The sequence below is a fragment of the Emydura macquarii genome, unplaced genomic scaffold (genome assembly GCF_026122565.2).
Source record: "Emydura macquarii macquarii isolate MOO-44397 ecotype Brisbane River unplaced genomic scaffold, CSIRO-AGI_Emac_v2 contig_2422, whole genome shotgun sequence".
Classification (NCBI taxonomy): Eukaryota; Metazoa; Chordata; order Testudines; family Chelidae; genus Emydura; species Emydura macquarii.
The window spans coordinates 24,697,071-24,719,264 of NW_027132559.1; the positions used below are offsets into that span (position 1 = coordinate 24,697,071).

At 41.9% G+C, this 22,194-nt stretch overlaps 1 protein-coding gene across 1 annotated transcript in view; it reads left to right on the plus strand.

Moving 5' to 3' along the window:
• DGKB (diacylglycerol kinase beta) overlaps positions 1–22,194 on the plus strand; it is a 471,047-nt gene that overhangs the window by 99,521 nt on the left and 349,332 nt on the right. The window contains exons 7-8 of the mRNA XM_067562119.1: positions 10,455–10,608; positions 20,863–21,003. Of these exons, the coding sequence (XP_067418220.1) occupies positions 10,455–10,608; positions 20,863–21,003 (295 nt within the window). The remainder of the gene's footprint in view (positions 1–10,454; positions 10,609–20,862; positions 21,004–22,194) is intronic.

Sequence of the window (22,194 nt, forward strand, 5' to 3'; positions counted from 1 at the left end):
CAGGATAGCTGATTTCTCAAAGTATAACATTACAATGTCTGCAACATATCAGAGGGCATGTTTGACCCAGGTGTGCTGAATGGCCTCTGAACAATTTACAAAACTGTTTCTCTTTACTGCATCCTTTTGTGGAGATTATATTGGGCTTCCCTCTATTACCTTGGTGGTTTCATCAGGCCTCCTTACTTTACTCTGCTGATTGTAGTGATTGTGCACCTTCAAGACTAACAAGTGTAAATAGACATCTTTCTGATCTTTCTCAGTAATTGGGCAATCATGGCTTACATCATCACTTATAGTAATTTTTCCTCATCATTAATATCAAAGAAACTGACTAATCTGGGTGAAATCCTCACCTCATTAAAGTCTGAGAGTTGTACAGTTGACTACAATGAGGCCAGGTTATCACCCTTAAATTTTATTTATTTTGCATCCAGGATGTTGCTGTTCTTTGAATGCTTGCTCATGTCAATTCCATGTTAGGTGTATGCACGCCCACGTGCATGGCTGGCAGAGATTTTTTTTGCCTTAGTGGTATCTGTAGGCAGTGTAGGGTCAGCTCTGGTGCCCTCTGGAAATCCACGCTCATGTGCTGATATACCGCCAGCCCTGTGCTGCCTCAGTTCCTTCTTTCTGCCTGTGACGGTTGCAGGAACACCTTTCTCTCTTGAGATAGCAAGTGCTTCAAGATAGTTGTTTCTTATAAACTGTTGTAGATAGTTCTTGTAGATAGTTAATAGTTGGTTAAGTTAAGAATAGTAGTCCCCTCAGGGACGTTTGCCCAGATAGTTAATAGTTGGTTAAGTTAAGAATAGTAGTCCCCTCCAGGGCATGCTCCAGTCCCTGGGTTTCAAACTATATTCTGTGTGACACAAGCCCTTTCCAGTCCCACTTAATGACCCTCATGACAGTTGCCTAAAGTGTTTAGGAGAGACGCACATCAGGACAAGTACAAGATTTGTAAGGGCTTCCGACCATGGACTAAGAAAGATAGGGATATCAGCCTGGAAGCCCTGTTGATGGAGGCGGTGCTTAGACAGGCCTCACAATCGTCCTGCTCTGAGTTGGTGCTGAATACTTCAGTGTTTGTGTGAAGCTCCCACCGGCACCGAGTCCTTCCTGGCACCATTCAACTTCGTTGGTGCTGAAGAAATGACAGAAGAAACAGCATGAGGATCCCCTTTGCTGAAAAAGGACAAGAAGAAGGGGTCAGGCAAAGGACCTTTGTTGGGCCGATTGCTTGCATCGGAGTGGTGAGAGAGAGCTTCTTGTCCTAGTGCTTAAAGCCTGTCAAGGGATCCACTGCTGACTCCCAGGAGCAAAAGGGACCCCTCCAGCTAGTGGTACCTTACAGTGCCACCCACTCTATGGGACCTTCCCTCTCCCGCTTCAAGTGGAAAATTTGCTATGGGGCCACCTCGATGGAAATGGAACGATGTTGTTCCCCAGAATCCCAGCCCTGGTCCCCCGCTCTGAGGTGATGGTCTCCGTCCTCTTGACCATTGTCTCCAGCTCTGTGTCCCTGATCTTTGGCTCCTAGATGTGAATCACTGGCTGCCATATTGCTGGTCTCAGTCTTCCTGATACCGGTTGTCACCATCGTGGCACCAGTCTGACATCTCGATCTCCGATGGCACAACGTTCACTGCTGTCTTGGCACCACTTCCCTCTGATGTGGTACCGCTCAGGGGATTCTGGTCAATGGTCTCCTTCTCCCTGGTATTGTTCCCCAGCTCCCAATTGCAGTTGCCAAGGAGAGGCACCATCTGCTCCACCATGGTCCCCGAAGGAGGAACTGTTCACCTTGGAGTCAGAAGGGGAACCCAGTCACCAGTCACAAAAGCACCGGTCATTGGGTGTGCTGACTTTCGGTGCCAGCCCCGCAGGGGGCATCTGGTCTCAAGGTCAATGGCCCATTCAGTGGTCATACTAGAACCCATGGGGGATCCTGATAATCCCAGGACCCTATTCCTACCAGTCTTCTGTAGCCATGTCCAAGAAGTGGTCTGCGGTGCCGAGAGCTCAGGTGCAATAACCAGATTTGAACTCTAAGACCGGTACTGAACCACAGGACCTAACTTCAATGGTAGCTCCCCTGGAAGAAGAGGAGTCACCAGACCCTCCCCCTGCAATACCATCTTCCTCGTCATCCCCGGATGAGGCACTCACTGGTCTGGCCACCCCCTCTCCCAGTGCCACCGGACAGCTTTAGAGCCCACCAAGAATTCCTCAAAAGAGCGTCCTTCAACTTGGGCTTGGAGGTGGAGGAGCTCACCGAGCCTACACACAGCCTCTTTGATATTTTAGCTGCTATGGCACCGGCTAAGGTTGCGTTGCCAGTACATGAGGGTGCTAACGGTGGTTAAAGCCCTATGGCAAACTCCATTTTCTCTGCCACCAATGTCCAAAAGGGCTGAAAAGAAATACTGTGTTCTGTCCAAGGGCTATGAATATCTGTTCTTGCACCTGCCCTGGAGTGCTTGGTAGTAGCTGCCATGAATGAGTGAGATAGGCAGGGACAAGTGAGCATGACACCCCCCCCCCCCCCCCCCCAAGAACAAGGATGGAAAGAAGCTTGATTTCTTTGGGAAAAAAAATTATTCCACAGCCAGTCTTCAGCTTAGAATCTCCAACTAGCAGGCATTCTGGGAAGATATAATTATAACATTTGGGACTCTGTGACCAAATTCAAGAAATTGCCCCAGGAGGTCAGGCAGGAATTCGCTTCTGTCTTTGAGGAAGGCAAGGCTGTGGCTAAAGCTTCCATTCAAATGGCATTAGACGCAGCCGATTCAGCAGCCAGATCGATGGCTTCATCGGTGTCCATGTGCTGATTGTTCCTCACTGCAGTCTTTGGGGTTGTCCCAGGAGGTGCAACAGTCTACTCAGGACCTCCCCTTTGAGGCCAATGCCCTAGTCTCCAAGCAAACTGATACCAGGCTTCACCTGAAAGACTCCAGGGCCACTTTATGCTTCCTCAGCCTATACACATTGCAGGCTTTGAGAATGCAATTCCATCAGCCACAACCACCTAGATTTTCAGGTCTCGTGCAGCCAGGGACCTCCAAATGAAGGGACAAAGACCAGGGTTTTAAACACTGTCATCCCACTTCATCCTCCTCTGTGACCCAGTCAGGCCCCACACGTCACCCCGGTGGCCCGCAGCAGTGATTTTGAGGATGCGCCTGAGGAGTAGTATCCCAGTCTGGCCCCAGGATCCATCACCCCATTTATTTTTTAACTGACTGTCCCCTTCCTTTCTGTATGGTCCCAGATTACATCAGACTGTTGGATCCTCAACTCCATTTCAGCTGGTTACACCATGCAGTTCTCCTCAATGCCCCTCTCCCACTCCCCTCCTCACAAGCAACTTTTCATGCAGGAGGTGGAAACCTTCCTATGGGTCGGGGCCATGGAGAAAGTCCCTCAAGGCAGGAGGGGAAAGAGATTTTATTCCCAATCCTTTCTGATTCTGAAGGCCAAAGGAGGCCTCAGACTCATCTTAGACCTGCGTTGCCTCAACAGATACCTCAAGAAGTGGAAGTTCCGCATGGTCTCCATAGTCTCCATCCTCCCTTCTCTGGATCCAGGAGACAAGTATGCTGCCCTCAACTTAAAGGTTGCCTATTTCCATATTTCTATTTTCCGTGGTTACAGGAGATTCCTCCAGTTTGTGGTGTACCAACATCATTATCAATTCATGGCACTATCCTTTGGCCTTTCATCTGCACCAAGCGTTTTTACAAAGTGTCTGGCAGTAGTGGCTGCTTACTGGAAGTGTCGGGGGGTGCAGATCTACCCATCCCTTGATGACTAGCTCATAAAGGGCAAGTCACAGGCCCACGTTCAGCACAGCCTCAAGCTGTTATGAACCACCTGAATGAGCAGAAATCAGCTCTATCTGAATGGATAGAGTTTATAGGAGTGATCCTCGATTTTACCCAAGCCAGGGCTTTTCTTTTAGAACCCTAGTTCCAAGCCATGGTGGACTTCATTACGCACATACGAGCACACCCTTTCACCACCACCCGGATATGCCTTAAACTGTTGGGCCACATAGCAGCCTGGATTTATGTAGACTGGCATGCACGGCTACGTCTCATACCCCTGTGGTCATGGCTAGCATCAGTTTACACTCGGCAGACACAATCTGGACCTGGTGCTCAGAGTACCCTCCCATGTGCTATCATCCCTATGTTGGTGGACAGACCCTCACTCAGTATTGGAAGGAATGCCCTTGAAGGAACCAATCCCCTTGGTGACATTGGTCTCTTATGCATTGGATCTGGGGTGGGGAGCCACCTCAACAATCTCAACATGCAAGGGCTCTGGATGCAGGATGATTGATCCCTCCATATAAATGTTAGGGAACTCAAAGCAGTATGTCTAGCTTGTCAGGCTTTCCTTCCCTACCTGAAGGGAAAGGTATTCCAGGTTCGAACAGACAATACCACCGTGATGTTTTACATCAACAAGCAAGGTGGTGCTCGATTGTCACATTTGTGCCAAGAAGCTCTGTTTATGGGACTTCGGTGTGCAGAACACCATTCATATCGTGGCTTTGCATCTCCCAGGAGCCAGGAATGAACTAGTGGATTTCCTCAGCAGATTTTTTGTCTTGTCACAAATGGTCATTCCATCCAGAGGTGGAGGAACTTCCAAAGTGGACCTGTTTGCATCCAAATAGAACAGGAAGTGCCACCGGCTCTGCTTGATCTGGAGGGTGGGGGGAGTGGAGGTTGCCAGAGGCTCTTTGTCCGACACCTTCCTTCTCCCATGGATGGGAGTGCTGCTGTATGCTTTCCCGCTGATACTGCTGGTTCACAAAGTCCTCTTGAAGAACAAGCGGGACAAGACGAAAGTGATCCTGATAGCTCCGGCATGACTGCGCCAACACTGGTTCAGAATGCTGCTAGAGCTCTCAACAGCAACCCTGTGGGAACTCCTGCTGTGGTCAGACCTGTTCTTTCAGAACTGCAGCTGCCTGTTGCACCCGGACCTAGCGTCCCTGCATCTGATGTCCTGGCTCCTACATGACTGAATGTAGAGGAATGGGCCTGTTCAATGCAGATTCAGCAGGTCCTGATGGGCAGCAAAAAGCCCTCTACCAGAGCAACAAAGCTGACCAAATGGAAGAGATTTTCCTGTTGGGCCTTGGACCAGAGCCTGTTTCCACCCAAGCATCAATACGGGTCATATTTGACTACCTGTTACATCTCAAGCATCTGGGCGGGGATGGAGGGCGGGTCATGGAATGGACATGAGCAACACATCTCGAAGGACAACAGTTACGAAAGGTTAGTAACTGTTTTTCTTCATGTGCTTTGTCATGTCAATTCCATATTAGGTGACTCACAAGTAGTATCCTTGGAGGTGGGCTCAGAGTTCATGGATATGCTGCTTGTAACACTGTTTTAGCTCTCAACCTGGGCCACGCACAGCCTACCAGCATGCAGGTCTCACTCTGAATGTCTGTGTATAGTTGCAGCCCTGGTCCACCAGCTCTGACCATAGCAGCCAGTGAGCAACAATGCAATTCACACTCTGGCTTCCACAAGCCTTGATTACTACTTGCAGGGTGATCCCAGCACAGTTCCAATCCTGAATTTTCCCAGAAATGTGTGTTCTGCTGTCTAGCCCTCTCCTGGACAGTTCAGATATTAAAGGTTTGTTGCTCCTGTAAAGAGTCAATATTCAACAGCTTTTGCTACTTTAACTGGAGTTATCAAATAGTTTAGTTTAAACGCAGCACTAGATTGGCTTAGATTAAAAAATAAGACCATTTATTAAGATAGGATTGTAAGTGAATTCAAGTATCAGATGAAGTTGGAAATGGTTACAAGCAAATAAAAGTGAAAACACCCATCTAAAATTTAATCTAGCAAGTTTTGGTTCAAGGCTTTATTTAAGATGGCCTTTCTCACCCACTGTCTTCCAGTAAGATGGTGACTGATCTTTTCCTTGGTCAGGATCTCTCCCAGAGGCCCAAAGGTGCTGGTGCCTTTGTTGTCTTAGATGAAAGAAAGAGAGAGATATCTCTGGGTTCTCTGCCCCCGTCTTTCTTATAGATCAGTCAGACTTTGAAGTAGATTCTTCTGATGATTATCCCTCAAAGCAAATTTTATTCAAACAGTAAAGAAGGTGACATGATGACTACTGACAAAGAAGGCTCCATGCTCTTTTTTCCCATCTATGTTTGATAAGATGAAAATTTTGCTTTGTGTCCTGCCATTTCCTCTCCCTGCTGTCTCAGGGACCCTATTTACTACTCATATATAAATTAGGATAAACACACATTCCTTTGTTTAGGATGTTTAAACATTTCTGACTGGGCAGGTCTCTGTGGTTTTGGACATGTACATCATACAGGAGATGTCATTACTTTACATATAATGTTGCTACATACATTTCACCATGGTATTATTAACCAGCGAGTTAATAGTTTTCAAATGATACCTCACAAGGCATATTTTGTAGAAAGATTATTACAATAGTGTGCAGGATGTGAATACAGCGGTGCTTGCAATCACAGCCTCCCAAGCATGAGGGGCAACATGGGAGAAAGCACAAAGATGCTTGTTTGAAAATTTAATTAGTTGGCAATGGAGGCTGGCATCTTGGGCCAGTCAGAGGTGGGAGTTGACATCTCAACAGTGAATGAGAGATTATTGGTAGGATGGACATAGGCTGTGAAGAGCTTGAAAGTGAACGAGCAAATTATAATTGATGTGATAGAGAAAGGAGATCCAGTTGAAAGAGTCAGAGGCAGGGGTGACATGATCAAAGTGATGGGCTAGGAAAGTGTTCTTTGCAGCAGCATTGTGAATGGATATGAGTGGGGAAAGACTGCAGTTGTCAAGGCCAGAAGGAAGGATGTTCCAGTAATTGAGATACAAGATGATCAGAGTGTGAATGAGTGTTTTAGCTGTGTAAATGGATAAAAAACGTTATGCACAAAGAATCTGCAAGCTTTATAGTCTGGATGGCATGACCTAGAGAGATGTTACAGGCCTAAGTGATAGGCAGGATGATGGTGTTGTCCACAGTGATTAAGAAAGGAGGCAGTGGGGAGAGTTTTTTGGTGGTCAAGGAAGATTAGTAGTTCTGTTTTAGCCATGGCTAGCTTGAGCTGATGCTAGACATCCCGTAGGAGATGTCAGAGAGACAGGTTGAGATTTTAGTGTAGACAGAAGGAAACGGGGCTGGAGTAGAGATGTAGATCTGTGAGTCATTAGCACAGAGATGGCAATTTAAGTTTGCAGATGGGATTGCTCAGAGGTAAGGTGCAGAGGGAGAAGAAAAGGATACCAGGGACAGTCCCTGTGTAACCCCCACAGAAAGTGGGAGGGTAGATGAGGAAGATCCTCCAAAGCACACAGGAAGTGATTAGAGAGGTAGGAGGAGAAGCAACAAGAGGAATGGGTACAGGGGAATGAGGCAGTAATCAAAAATATTTTGACTCCATGGTGTAACTGTGAACATACCATCTTAAAGTCATCATAATGTGGAAGTGTATTGTTGTTTGGCGAACATGCATTTTTTCTGTTCTGTTTTTCCTGGCTAGATTGATGGTGTTTGCCAATTTAAAACATGAGAGTAAAATGGCTGTTTGCTACTCCAATGAGCAACGAACAAGTGGGACTATAGCTGATAGAATTTTCTTTAAGGCTGTGAATAGAATTATAGAACAGCTAAAACCTTTAATATCTACATCTCAGCAGTACATTTTAATCCTCAGGCTCACCATAATTTGGTCATAGTAAATCTAGAACTTTGCTTTGCTGCTAAAAATACTTGTACAGAGTAGTTTATTTTAAACCGTAGTGTCTGTTTATATCTTCGTTATTTCAGAAATGAGAGACAGGCTGCCTTATTGGCAGACATATAGCAATATAGTATGTGCTGAAGTGACTTACATGGGGGCTAGTAGGTTTGCAAACTACAGGTCCTATGTTAAGTTACGTATGACTTCTGCAGCACCAGAGTAACATTATATAACATAAATACAACACAAACATAAAGCTTGATTCTTCATATAACTTGAATAGCTTCATATAGCTTGAATAGTCCTTAGGTTATTTGTCCTGTTGACTTCAGTCATACAACATATATTAATAAGTTGTTTGCAGTGTTGGTGTAGCTGTGTTGTTCCCAGGGTATATAAGTCACAATGTAGATGAGGTAATAACTTTTACTGGGTCAACTTCTGTTCAAGAAAATGACAAGATTTCAAGTACATAGAGCTCTTCTTCATGTCTGGAAAAGGTAATCAGAGTTGAAAAATGTGGACAGCAAAAACACTGAAGAGGATAAAAGTAGTGGATGCTGTTGTACAATATCTACCAGGTCCCAGTTGATCATCTATATTTTTTGCCCTGTCTGACTTCTGGTGGCAAGGTTAGAGCACCGTGGTCCACTCTTCTGCCATCATTACTCATATAGGGTAGAATCTTCCTTAGTAGGTAGATTGAAATCATGCCAATTTTTTTGTCAAGTAAGAGACCTACTGAGTGTGAGTTGGGCCCTATTCTGCTACCAGGTGGTTCTCAAACTTTTTGTATTGGTGATCCCTTTCACACAGCAAGCCTCTGAGTATGACCCCCTCACCTCTGTGGGCACCTGCCTCTGGCCCCCATGAGTTCCCCGCACTCCCCTACCTGTGCCCACTTGGGGAAACACACCTGCATGCATGGAGTGGCTGGTATTGCTGCTTGCTCCCACTTTGAAAACTGCTCCTCTGTGTACCCATAGGGGGCTGTGAGCAGGGGAGCGAGGAGCAATGTCAGGGTTCCCTGCATCAAAGTCAATTCCCCATTTGGGCTGCGTAAGGGGAGGGCAGAGAGCAGCAGCTCCTGCTTGCCTCAAAGCACTGCCCAGGTGGGAAAAGTGACCTGGAAGCAATCCTGAGGGGGCCATGGAGGAACATTGAGTAAGGGTGGTGAGCAGTATCTGTGTATCACCACTTGCTCCCTCCCCCCATGTTCCTCCTCTAGGAAGAAGCAGGGAGGCTCACAGCCCTGCGCCTGGCCAGGGTTTGACCTCACAGCCCTCTGACCCCCCACATAACCACGTCATGACCCCCTGAGGGGTCACGACCCACCAGTTTGAGAACCAGTGTGCAGGATTTAAATGCCTCATTTCTTCCACTAATGATAATTAGTTAAATGTAATGGTCAGATTTTGCCATCCTTATTGCTCTTGTGTTGCACCATACTTCCAAATATGGAGAGTGCAGTAGAGTTGAGGTACTACTCAACTGGAATCAGGTTGCTTGGGTTCTTGTGCTTTATAGTGAGTGTGGCTAGAAACTCCGCTATTTCTCAGGGATAAAGTTTTCAACAAGATCTGCGTCCCATTTTCAAAAGTGACTTTCAATGAGACTTAGCAGAATAAATACCTGTTTGTTTTGAAAATGTAACATGGGTTCCAAAATCACTTAAGTACTTTTAAAAATTTGATCCCAATTTTTTTCTCCCACTGTATTTTAGTGAAAGCCCCACCCCACTAGTTCTTACCTTGCTGATGTTCCAGCCAGTACACTGTAACTAAGAGTTGCACCACTGTTACTGCAAGGAGAATTTTGCCCAATTGGATTCTGTAACATACTGTGGCCTTACTATATATGTATTACACAGAGAAGAAAAAGTTACCATCATCATTTGTTAATGGAACAAAGGCAGAGAACATAAGCTATCTTTGATATTAATTTAAGAAATGATGATAAGCTGCTCTTTTGATATTATCACTGACATAACAATGTAACTCCAGTGATAAGTATACAATTCTGACACTATAATTGTAATATCTCAAAATCTTTTGATCTTTTCCATGCCATCTTTTATCTCAGAGTCACTCTGTATTACTCAGTAGGTTAAAATGTAATTGTGAGCTTTTACTGTTCATTTAATAACTGATATTACTGTATCACCAGAATGAAAGCCACAGTGAAGGCTAATTAGTGTCTCCATTTTACTTTGCTGTAGAATACAAGAACAATTTTAAATTAAATGGCAAAAATGTTAAAACCAACACACGGAAACTTTTGTTTATGTAATGCTGTATAGTGAGCATGTGAAAAACTTTGCTACTGGAAGTCATCAAGTAAAAAGGGATTGGTTCTCATTTACACTGAGGTCCCTTTTCTGCATTCTGGTAGTGTAAAGGGGCCGTAAAGTGGGAGGGAATGTAATTTACCAGATTTGTATAAATGAGCCTTAGAGTAAATAAGAATCAAGGCCAAATACTGTAGATGGAGTTTTGAAAGCTGTGAATAATTTTTGAAACATTAATAAAAATCTGTAGTTATAAGAGTTAAAACAGTGTGATTGTTGTATTTCATAAACACAAAGTTTTTCTAATGTTTCAGCTAATCACTAAAATATTATTTAATATGAGATTTATCCTGAAATGCCAGAGCTTAAAGGTGTTTTTTGTTTTGTTTTTTTAATCTTTAGACAATTGATTTAGAAGGTTTCAAGCTGTTCATGAAGACCTTTCTGGAGGTGGAGTTGCCCGATGATTTCAGTGAACATCTCTTTACATCATTTAGCAACAAAATCTCCCGTTACAGCCCCTTAGTAAAAAACAAACCCCAACTCCTTCCAGGAGGTAAGTAATCAGAATAATGCTGATGGAATAAAAACTGATCTATTTTAAAGAAAAATATCTACATGGGAAATTGAAAGTATGGGCAGTAATATTTGTTTTTAAGAGCCATAAAAATATTGAGTCCTAAGCAGTGTATAGAGCTTGTGCTTTTATCCAGGACTCGTGTTACGATCAGATGTTTGTAGAATTCGGGGAAGTATTTTTTTTCAAGGCTGTGCTGTGCTGTGAAGGGGCAATTAAAACCTATTCAATTTCAGATCTTACGTGACACTGCTGCCTATTTTCCAGGTTACTTAAACACCATTTAGGAAACCACAGTTCCTGTAGCAGGCTCCCATAACTGCTTGATGCTTTAAAGCTTCCCTTGTCCAATTACTCCCTCCCCTATAATTGAATGGTAGTGCTGCTGCTTCTATCCATCCTTTGCATTGGATATTTAAAATAGCTATAGTAACTATTTCTCAGCCACATTTCCTCAAACAACATAAGGCCGTTGTCCTCATTGAGTATTTTGAAGTTTTCCTGCCATTTTGCAGATTTTTTATTGAATATAATTTGAGTTCTCAGAGATGATATAGCGTCTTAAAATATATATAAAAACAAAAAAGTGTAAAAAAGGAAACAAAAGGCCAAACCCCCCCCTAGCGCCCCCCCCCCCGCCCCCCCCCCCATAAAACAGATAGACTTTTATCAAACTTTTCAAGAAAATTTAGTTTTAGTGTAAAAATAAGCCTGAGAGATTTCAGCAGGCACAATTATTATTTTGAGAATTTACAACTGCTTGGAGAAAAGAACTAAATGCCACAATCCTGAAGTTACTTATTCATATGCTTATTGAATTCAATAGGATTACTCATGGTGGTAAAGTTACATATGTGTAAGCATATGCAAGATTGGGGCCTAACTGTGTAATATAATTTTAACCATTAGCATGATGCTATATTTAGTGTCTTTTAGTCTCATCATTGATACTTAGCAGAATGCTTGTGTAAGCAGATGTTTTCTACTTTATAATTAGCCTTTTGCTCTTGCCTGAGTTTGACAGTGGTGTTATAATCCAAGATTTCAAACATCACAAATTCCTCAGTGTGGAAGTAATTGAAATTCATTGGCTGGAAGGAGTATATGGCATATGAGACGGTTACTGGAATGCTGTGTCCAGTTCCAGTATCCGTGCTTTAAAATGGATGATGAGAATTGGAAAGGGTTCAGGAAAGATCTACAAGAATAATATGATGTCCTTACAATCTGCTTTACAGTAAGAGGTTAAAGAAGCTCAAACTGTGTAGTTTATCTAATGGAAGGTAAAGAGGTGACTTGATCATGGTCTATAAATATCTCTAGGGGAGAAGGTTTTTGATAAAGGGCTTTGTAATCTCACAAAGTCATAATCGATCCAATGGTTGGAAGCTGAAGCTAGAGAAATTTAAACTTGAAAGAAGGTAAGGGTAATTAACCATTGGAACTACTTACCTAGAGATGTGGTGGAATCTTCATCAGTTTGGAGTCTTTAATTTGGGATTGGGTGCCTTTATAAGGGATACACTAGCTCATCCAGAAGTTATGGACTTGATATACATGAGCTGGTTGATGAAATTTTGGGCATGGTGCTATGAAGGAGGTCAGACTAGATGATCATAGTGGTCCCTTCTGGCATTGAAGTCAATAAAATGTGCAATCTATCCAACGTGATGATTCTTTGAGCATCAGGAAAAGAGTAGAGGACTCCTTTAAGGGTCCTTACTGCTTTTAGATTACAAGGAAGTGGGGAACAGAGAGAGACTTGTCTGAGTGGAGCCAAGGGGGGACAGGAAGTGACTGGACTAGCAAGGGACACTGACCCATCACCACATGGGGGAAGGGGAGGGTGTTTATACCCCTGCATTCTGTAACTCTTTCACTGATCAGCATCAGTCCCTCTACACCCAGAGGATCAGAGGAGAACCAGATTTTGTGATCTGCCCTGTGTTTGCCTTTGTTGCCTTTTGTGGGGGACTGAGAAGGAATTTTTATACCTCTGCCAGATTGACTGAGGCAGAGTGCCTTTTTTTTTTTTTCGTGGTCTTCCTGTATTCCGCAGGGGCGGAGTGTTCGTATTATAGATTTCAGTGGCGGGAGGAAACAACCAGACAAATAATATCCAAGCACAGTTTTTATTGAAGCAAGAACTAGAACAAAGTAATCAATCAGCTCTCTCTCATCAACTCTACACACGAGTCATATTAGCAGCAATTTGTTTAGTGTTGAGGTAGAGAGTTAAGATAAAGGTCATAAATCAGCTTCTCAGCACATTCTACACATAAACAATATCAGTTATTACCCAAGTCGTTAAGAGAATGAAAAGGACACTATCCACCAAGAAAATAAACAGAATTATTCGGCAAGTAGGAATAAACATTCTACAACAAAGGAAAGTGCCCACAGTTACAATTGTTGTTGTTGTCTGAACAGCAACAACATTTAGTTATTAAGAGAGCAAGGAGCAGGCCTTCCAGGAGCACACCCACCGCGATGAACACCTGGAGGCCCATAAGCGATACTGGTGTTAAGTCTCAGATGCTTATGAGCATCGGGAAAAAGGGGAAGAATAATATGATTTGCTAGAGAGCCAAATAACAGCAGACCACGCTATTAGGAAAGCACAAATAGTACCTACTACCAGAATTGCATGAGGCCCTAACTGTATAGCAATAATCGCCCGTAAGGGGTCAGGGCTATATCGCAGAGTATTAACACTACGCCCCAAGCCCCTTAAGCATCCCAAGCGGGGAAGAGGGCACTTACCCATACGAAGACGAGGAGACCCATTTTTCACCGTATGAAGTGAGTGGCGACCAAGGAACCGACCTATCATAGAATATTAGAGTTGGAAGGGACCTCAGGAGGTCATCCAGTCCAACCCCCTGCTCAAAGCAGGACTAACCTCAGCTATATCATCCCAGCCAGGGCTTTGTCAAGCCTCAGCTTAAAAACCTCTAAGGATGGAGATTCCACCACCTCCCTAGGTAACCCATTCCAGTGCTTCACCACCCTCCTAGTGAAAAACATTTTCCTAATGTCCAACCTAGACCTCCTGCCCTGCAACTTGAGACCGTTGCTCCTTGTTCTATCATCTGCCACCACCAAGAGCAGCCTAGCCCCATCCTCCCTGGAACCCCCTTTCAGGTAGTTAAAGGTGGCTATCAAATCCCCCCTCATTCTTCTCTTTTGTAGACTAAACAAGCCCAGTTCCCTCAGCCTGTCCTCATAAGTCCTGTGCTCCAGCCCCCTAATCATTTTGGTTGCCCTCCGCTGGACTCTTTCCAATTTGTCCACATCCTTTTTGTAGTGGGGGGCCCAAAACTGGACACAGTATTCTAAATGCAGCCTCACCAATGCCGAATAGAGGGGAATAATCACTTCCCGTGACCTGCTGGCAATGCTCCTCCTAATGCAGCCCAATATGCTATTAGCCTCTTGACAACCAGGGCACACTGCTGACTCATATCCAGCTTTTTATCCACTATTACCCCCAGGGTCCTTTTCTGCAGAGCTGCTGCCCAGCTCGCCGGTCCCCAGTCTATAGCTGTGCATGGGATTCTTCCTTCCTAAGTGGAGGACTCTGCACTTTTCTTTGTTGAACCTCATTAGATTTCTTTTGGCCCAATCCTCCAGTTTGTTTAGGTCACTCTGTATCCTATCCCTACCTTGCAGGGTATCTACCACTGCCCGCAGCTTAGTGTCGTCCGCAAACTTGCTGAGGGTGCAATCTACCCCATCCTCCAGATCATTAATAAAGATGTTGAACAAAACCGGCCCCAGGACCGACCCCTGGTGAACTCCGCTTGTGACCGGTTGCCAGCTAGACATGGAGCCATTGATCACTACTCGTTGAGCCCTATTCTCTAGCCAGTTCTCTGTCCATTTTAGTCCATTCATCCAACCCATACTTCTTTAACTTGCTGATAAGAGTACAGTGAGAGACAGTATCAAAAGCTTTGCTAAAGTCAAGGTATATCACATCCACTGCCTTCCCTACATCCACAGAGCCAGTCACCTCATCATAGAAAGCAATCCGAAAGCTAGCGCCTTAATGGATCCACGGAGAGTGTCAGGCAGGGAGGGGGTCCAGGGTCCTAATATACCCCTTTCCAAAGATGACGTATATCACAATCCACATGGGGATTGGGCCTTAATCTTGTATTTCATTAATCTATTGATTACTGGCTAGGGGCTTTTTTGCAATAAGTGACGTTAGTTTATTGCTGAGCTTACTAATTTTATAGCTGAAACTAATACTTTTTTGCTGAAGCTGTTTGTTTCTTGTTGACTCTAGGGTCAGCTGACTTCTATATTCGTCTCAAGGGTATTTCCAGACCTGGGTATGGTTCCTCTTATCCCTTAGGGCCTTTCCAGACAAGTCTGGTTCTTGAGAGGCCTAACTCTTGCTAAAAAGCCAGCTCTTGCCATATTAATCTGACCTCGCGTTACAATGATCTTGTGCGCCCTAACACTTCCCCACGATAGGTCAGTGACCTGGTGAGGTTAGGTCAAGATGTCGCAACTTAGTAGGTAACAAGTATGACAGGTGTCCAATTGCAGGTACTCATTACAGAGGTGGTACAATTCCCTGATAAACATGAGTTGGAAATGTATTTAGGGGGAGCATTCCTTAAGAGAACCTAAAAAAGGTGGGTTGGGGTTCCTACTTCTGGTACTGCAGGGAGACAACCCCCCTTTCTTTCCAGTCTCTCTTATCCCTCATACAAGGGCAGGGTGCTGGGGTCATAGGAATGGGCTAGGTGGGTCCAGGTTGTGAAACTGGAGGGCTGACAACAATCCTCCCAAATAGGTAGAAACAATTAAGGAAATGATGACCTGCATTGTATAATTTATTGCCAGGTATTCCCCAATATGTTAAATGAATAAAGTTGCAGCCTAATTAGACCTCATCGATTGCCTCTTATCTTTCTTCCTGTTGGGATAATGCTGGTTTGTAGCATACGGGAATGAATCAGACAGCAAACATGATGATTATCAAGAAAACAATCTCTGCTTACCCATAGGTATCTTGGTAAGCCACAGCAATCATTGAGTTTTGAAAGGAATTTTTATATCTTACCTCCAGAGACTGACTTGTTTTTTGTTAAATCTACCTATTTGGTAGTTCCTGTAGTGGGTAATATATTTTGTTCACTACTGTACGTATACTGAATAAAATGTCACCATTTTATTAATCTTCAGTGGTGGTTTTTGCCTCTCTTTTCCTTTATGATCTCTGGCTATAAAGACATATTTGCTTAGTTAATAGCCATTAATGTCTACTTCCCTGTATGTACATGTTACTAATTTAGGTTTTAGTGAATATTTTTATACTACCAACACTTACTCATTTTAAACACAGTATTTTATACACATGCTTTCATAGTCATTGAATACACGGAAATACCTTTCCAATAGCTTCCTATTATTGCAACTTTTATAAAGCTCTACCAGTAGCAGTACTAATGTGGACAAGTAGAAGAAAGCAGTTAGTATTTTAATCACCTTGTGAACTAGATTTACTCAACATGCAGAGCAATAGGGAGCATGGTCTAGTGGATTGTGCAAAAGAGTAAGAACCAAGAACACCTTTGTTTTAATCTCAGCTCTGACACTGACTTGGACCAAAATTTTCAGTCAATGTAAGCTGCTGTTTTGAAAAAATGGACTTTAAATTTGACTTTGACTTTTTACAATCTTAGTTTCTCAAGTTGTAAAATGGAGATAATACTTGCCTTCTTAACATACGTGTGTGTGTGGGTGAGTGGGAAGAATTAAAAAATGTAGCCAGATAAAGGCGTCACACCTAGGTTGCATTCCCAACTCTGCCACTGGCATTTTGTGTAGTCTTGGGTAAGTCACTTCACTTCACTTCTTCTCTGCTGTTATTTCTCCTCCTTCCTTTTGTCTTGGCTGTTTAAATTGTAAGTGCTTTGCTGATAGGTTTTTCTAATTGTGTTTATACAGTGCATAGTTTTTTAATTATGATTGGTGCATCTAGTTGCTGCTGTATTACAAATAAATAAGAATAATTATTAAACAAATTAAAATTATTTTTTTTCAGTTTCATATTTTCCGGCTATTATTTATACATTTATTTTTTGTTGATTTATTTACCAAATTTATTAAAAATTTTAGAGAATTGTTTACATGATGGTTCTTACCATATTTTTTTCAATGATAACTATGCATACTATAAGAGTGCTCACTTGTTTTATTATTATGATGATCTTAATCTGTTCTTTATAAATTATTTTCTTCAATAGCCATTTTGGACGCCATACATATTGAGTTGAATGGGATTTCTTTGGCTGTACTGTTAGTGTCTATTGCCAATAATGTGTCTCCAGCACAGTTTCATTGCTTCTTCTATTAAACTTATTTTTTCATTGATGTTTTCACAGTGGCTAGTGCTAGCTGCAAACACTGACCTTAGGTAGTAGCCACTAAAAATCGACAGTTACCAAATAGATATCACGATGTGGTGTCAAAAATACTACCCTTGTGTCCTGTTCAGTCTCAGCAATTGGTTAGGGGCTGACTTTTTAATAATGTCTTCTGTATATTGATTTGCTTGCTTTTGTTTTGTTTTGTTTGTTGGGAAGTTACAGATCTTTAGACAATGGCATTCTTTCATTTCACGATAATTTATATATAAAAATAAATTAATTACATTTGGTGTTGTCTATGGTTACGTAGCTCAAACCAGTACACACACTGCTTAAAATGGTCTGTGAAAGCTGGTAGTGGTGGAGTATTTATCATAATCTAGGAGCAACAGGTTTGGCTAGACAGTGCTTGAAGTGAGCCCCTCATCAACCCAGCTCTATTTATGTATTTATTTTTTCCTGTGTTTGCAATCCCATGCAACTCACATCTCCCCAGTTTAAGCACTGCATGTATGATTAAATGAAAAACATATAGACCATTTTTATGTCAATTTTAATTTTATGACTAAATTCTGCCCTGGAATGTGCATATGGAATTTCCTTTGCAACATGCACGCACGCACACATACGCGCACACATGCACACAGAACCTCTTTTAAAACAATGTTACCTGATGTAAGAAGAAATGAATTTCAGTATTATTTCTGCCATTGTATCCTTATCTTGTTTTTATTGTATATGTGTGTTTTTATTGTGCCAGTACTAAACAAAATATTTTCCCCTTCACTCTATTGTTCTGGTCTTTAGCACGATGGGACCATTTTCTCTCAATAAAATCCTTATGATTCACTCGTTATGAGACAATTTCATTCTCGCTCTGTTGACTTAAGTCATTTGGATTCAATAAGATGCTAAGGGACCTGTTATAATACTGTATAAACTCACAGTGAAGTCAACGGTATTATGCCTAACACAAATACTGTGCTGAAAAAAAACCAGTTAGATTATTCCATTGGTATCATATTAGGTTTATGGGTAATTTGGGACTGCAGTTTAACTATACTGTATCTGATTGATGTATATGATTTTACATAGCAATAGTACTTGGTAACATGCAAAGTGAAATAACTTGTTGGTTGTAAATTTTAATGTAAAAAGCAGCGAAAGGGACAAGTCTACACAAAGGACCTGAATAATTTTATGTTATGTTATCAAGACAATTTGTAACTAGTGTAGGACAGGGATTTGCAAAAGTGAGAGAAAATATTTCAGACACATTTGAAACTTCTGGAAACTGGGCAGACATGTAGGAGCTATGGGAGCGCTCATACAAGGATAATGGACAAATGTTGTCAGAAGCAGTTGTGTGATGAACCTATTTGGTACTTGTTGCTCTGCGTCAGTGCCCCCATCACATCTGTTTATAAATTTTACTCTCCCTTAGCGATCTGAAGAGAAACTGACCCTTCTGTCAGGTAAACTGCTGCACTGAAAATGAGCATTGTCTGTTTTCGACTTACTGAGAAGTGCCTTTGCTTTCTTACACGTTGCACTTGATGATGGGCCAGATTCTACTTTGAGATACCGGTGCCATTTCCCTTTGATTTCAGTGGGAGTCAGGGATATGTGTATGAGTGCAGAATAGGACCCACCATTTTAGTTCCTTTTATTTTTCTGGACAAAATACAAGGTCATATTTTACCTTTCATGCTTCAAAATTCATCCCCACGTAACAGTGTTAAATAATTGTTCACAAAACATATAGATTTTTTGCCCTGTAAGTTAGGTAGTTTCTTTTAAAAACAAGTAAACTTTTGTATTAGTTCTCCAAGGAATGACAGAGTACTTTCAACCAAGAAAAGAGTGGGCTTCACTTGCTGAAAAATATTTTGTTGTTTCTTACTATATGAGATTTAACATCTTTTTGATGAATATTTTATGGCAATTTAATTTTATAGGCATTTAAGCTTTGTTGTCTTATCTGAGGTCCCAGTCCTGCAACGAGACCTGCATGGGAGAAATGCTTGCATCTCTGCAGAGCCAGACTCGTTTCAGTGGAGTTCTGTGCATGTGTAAGCGTCTCAAGTACAGATCCAATTGTAGGATCAGGGCCTTAATTGCCATGTATATATTATAGATTTCTGATCTTTGCCCTGTGGTTTCTTTCTTTTTTCTTTTGTAGTTGGCCATCTGCTATATGAAATGCTTTTAAAGCCTATATGTGCTTACTGTATTATTTTGTTATTTGTTAAATGCCAACATTCTCTGGTGTTGGTATAAAACACAACTAGCAAGACTCTCCTTGCCCATAGATGTTACATTTTAGTTGACAGAGTTTGCATTCTAGAAGACAGATACTGAGAGACTCCGGGGAAGGTGTTACTTTAGAGATAATTTTAAAACATTTTGCTCAGTCTAATGATTTCCATTTGTTATGTTTGCACACACTCATAAGGAAAGACCCAGGCACTATTGGGAAGTACTGGTTTTACGATGTAGAATAACAAAGTAATTCAGTGGTAAATCCATATTTAGTGCTGAGGAGCTCCTGGCATCTGTACTTTGGGTGCACACTGCCTTTTCAGCACTCTTATTTATTTTTTTCTTCTTAATCTTATTTACTCTCTGCATAAAAAAATTTGCTGTATGTAAACTTGATTTAAATTATTTGCTTCTGCATGCCCAATTCTATGTACTGAAAGGCAAATCCTTCTCTCCTTACTCACCCCAGTAGTCCCATTGAAATAAGTATGGAGTACAGTTTGTGAGATGAACATAAAAGAGAGTGGGATTCTGTTTCCATTGGATACAGTAATTGTTTTGGCCAAAACAATTACTGTGAGGGAGAAATTATGTATGCAGGTTATCAGTGAAGAACCTTGTTCTGAATGAATTACACGAAGTGTTTAAGAGCAGTTAATCCTTTTGTAAAGAGTCTCCTTTAACATTGCCAGGATAACTGAGAAACATGAAAAACTTCTTCAATCAGAAACTTTTAGGATTCCTGTGTTGTCATGTCCACCTGTGTTTTTTGCATCTTAATTTAGTGCTTGATCCTGCAAATGCTCGCACACCCGTGGGAGTAGTCCATTGAGTAGTCCCAGCTTCCCGTTGAAGCGTGAGGATTCACAGTGTCGAAATTTGTATCTTACAAATGTATCAGCACTATTCTTACCCATAACTATTTCAATTATTATTATTAAAAGTGGGATATTTATTTTCATAATATCTAGTGGCAGGGATTTCCACAGGTTAATTGTTTGTTGTTCTGACACTTGTCTGATTCTGCCACTGGCAAGGCTACAAATTTGGGTGGCATGAAAGAGCACTATGTGGCAACAACCATCTCTGAATAGGGAGCAGCTTGTGAAGCCACATAATTAGGAAGCCCATGGTGCTTCTACAGGCCCACTGGAACAGAGGCAAATTTGGGCTGGATTGTGACAGCACAGTGGGGAAAACAACAACAACATGCAAATAAGGGCATTCAACAAAAACCATTGCACAATCAAATGACAATAGATCACTCTTAATGGAAAGAAATTCAGTGAGTCTCAGAATTACTTTTTTTTGTTTCCTGTTGCAGTAAAGTGTTTTGCTTTACCTGTGTATTTTATTATTTCAGTCCTCTTTTACAAGACTGTAACACTATCTTAATTCTGTTTTTTGGAGTGTAATGTGAAATAGAACTGTAGATTTCAGCCATCAATTGATCTATTTATCTAAAACTATTTATCTAAATAGTAATTAAACCTCATGCTCTTTAAGCACTATAAGTATATGCAAGAATCCTAGTTTTGATTTTATATTTATGATATTGATAAAGCATATGTATTATTTTCAGGTCTGAGAATTAATAAAGGTACCACTACACCCCAACCTGCTCCTCCTGCTAATTTACATTTACCAGATGTAATCCAGTTGAAAGACATTGTTTGCTATTTGTCTCTGCTTGAAAGAGGAAGACCTGAAGACAAACTAGAATGTATGTAATTTTTTTTATGTGTTTGTTTTTGGGGGTTTTTTGGTATCAGAGGAAAAAGCTGTTAAATCAGAAGGAATTAACGCAAAACAACAAACACACAAATTATCCCCTCATACACCTGCATGATTCCATTATCTACTCATGTTATGTGCCATCAGTCATACCTTTGAAAATTCACTTAAGGCTAATGAGGATGCCTAGGGGATGCATAAGTGTGAGTGATGGCATAATCTGTAGACAATAGGAATTGCAGATGTAGTTGAGATATTAATATGGCCTGTAGATCCTATGTTGCTAGTGGTTATCCACAAGATGGAAAGAACCCAGTTGTGTAACAGAGCTCAGGGTGGGTCTGTAGAGCTAACAGTTAGAAAATATGTTCTCACATACAAACGAAGGCCCCAGTTCAGAAATGGTCTTAGTCTGTCCCAATTCAGAAAAGCAATTAAATATGTGCTTTAAGTTAAGCATGTGCTTAAGCACCTTTCCTGAACAGAAATGCTTTCCTCAGTCAAGACCTGAAAAAGTTGATACGGAAATCAGTGAAACACAAAGAAAATCAAAGCCCCAAAAGTCATTCTTAAAGTCAGTTGTTGGTTTAGACTGTCACGCATAGGCTGTATCTGCACTTGGAGCTGGGGGTGTGATTTCCAGTTTAAGCAGCTTTACTTGTGTTAGCTCTCATTGAGCTAGTGCGCTAAAACTAGTGAGGTAGCTGGGGTAGCATGGGCAGTGGGTATCTGCCCCTAGTACGTACCCATGAGATTCCGGTGGATTTTTGCTTGTGGATAGCCTATGCCACTGCTCTCCACTGTTTGTGCTACCATAGCTACGCTACTATTTTTAGTGTGTTAGCTCAATGAGAGCTAGCGCAAGTCTGCCTACTCAGACTGGGAATCACACCCCTAGCTCCAAGCATAGACACAGCCTAAAGGCCTTGGAGTCCTTACTGAGGCAAAACTCATATTGGTTTTGTTGGGAGGTTTGTTTCCATAAGAAATGCAAGGTCAGGCCCTTATATTGTACTAAAGCTAAATATTCAGCATCACTGCTGCAAAAATATAGACACTAGGCTCTATCTGCTGGAAGTTTATATTCATTACAAGTTTTAATGGCCATGTCTTTTCTAAACCTCTTCATGTTTTCTAGCATAAAGCTAGCTTCTAACTACAGCATCCAAGGTCCTAAGCC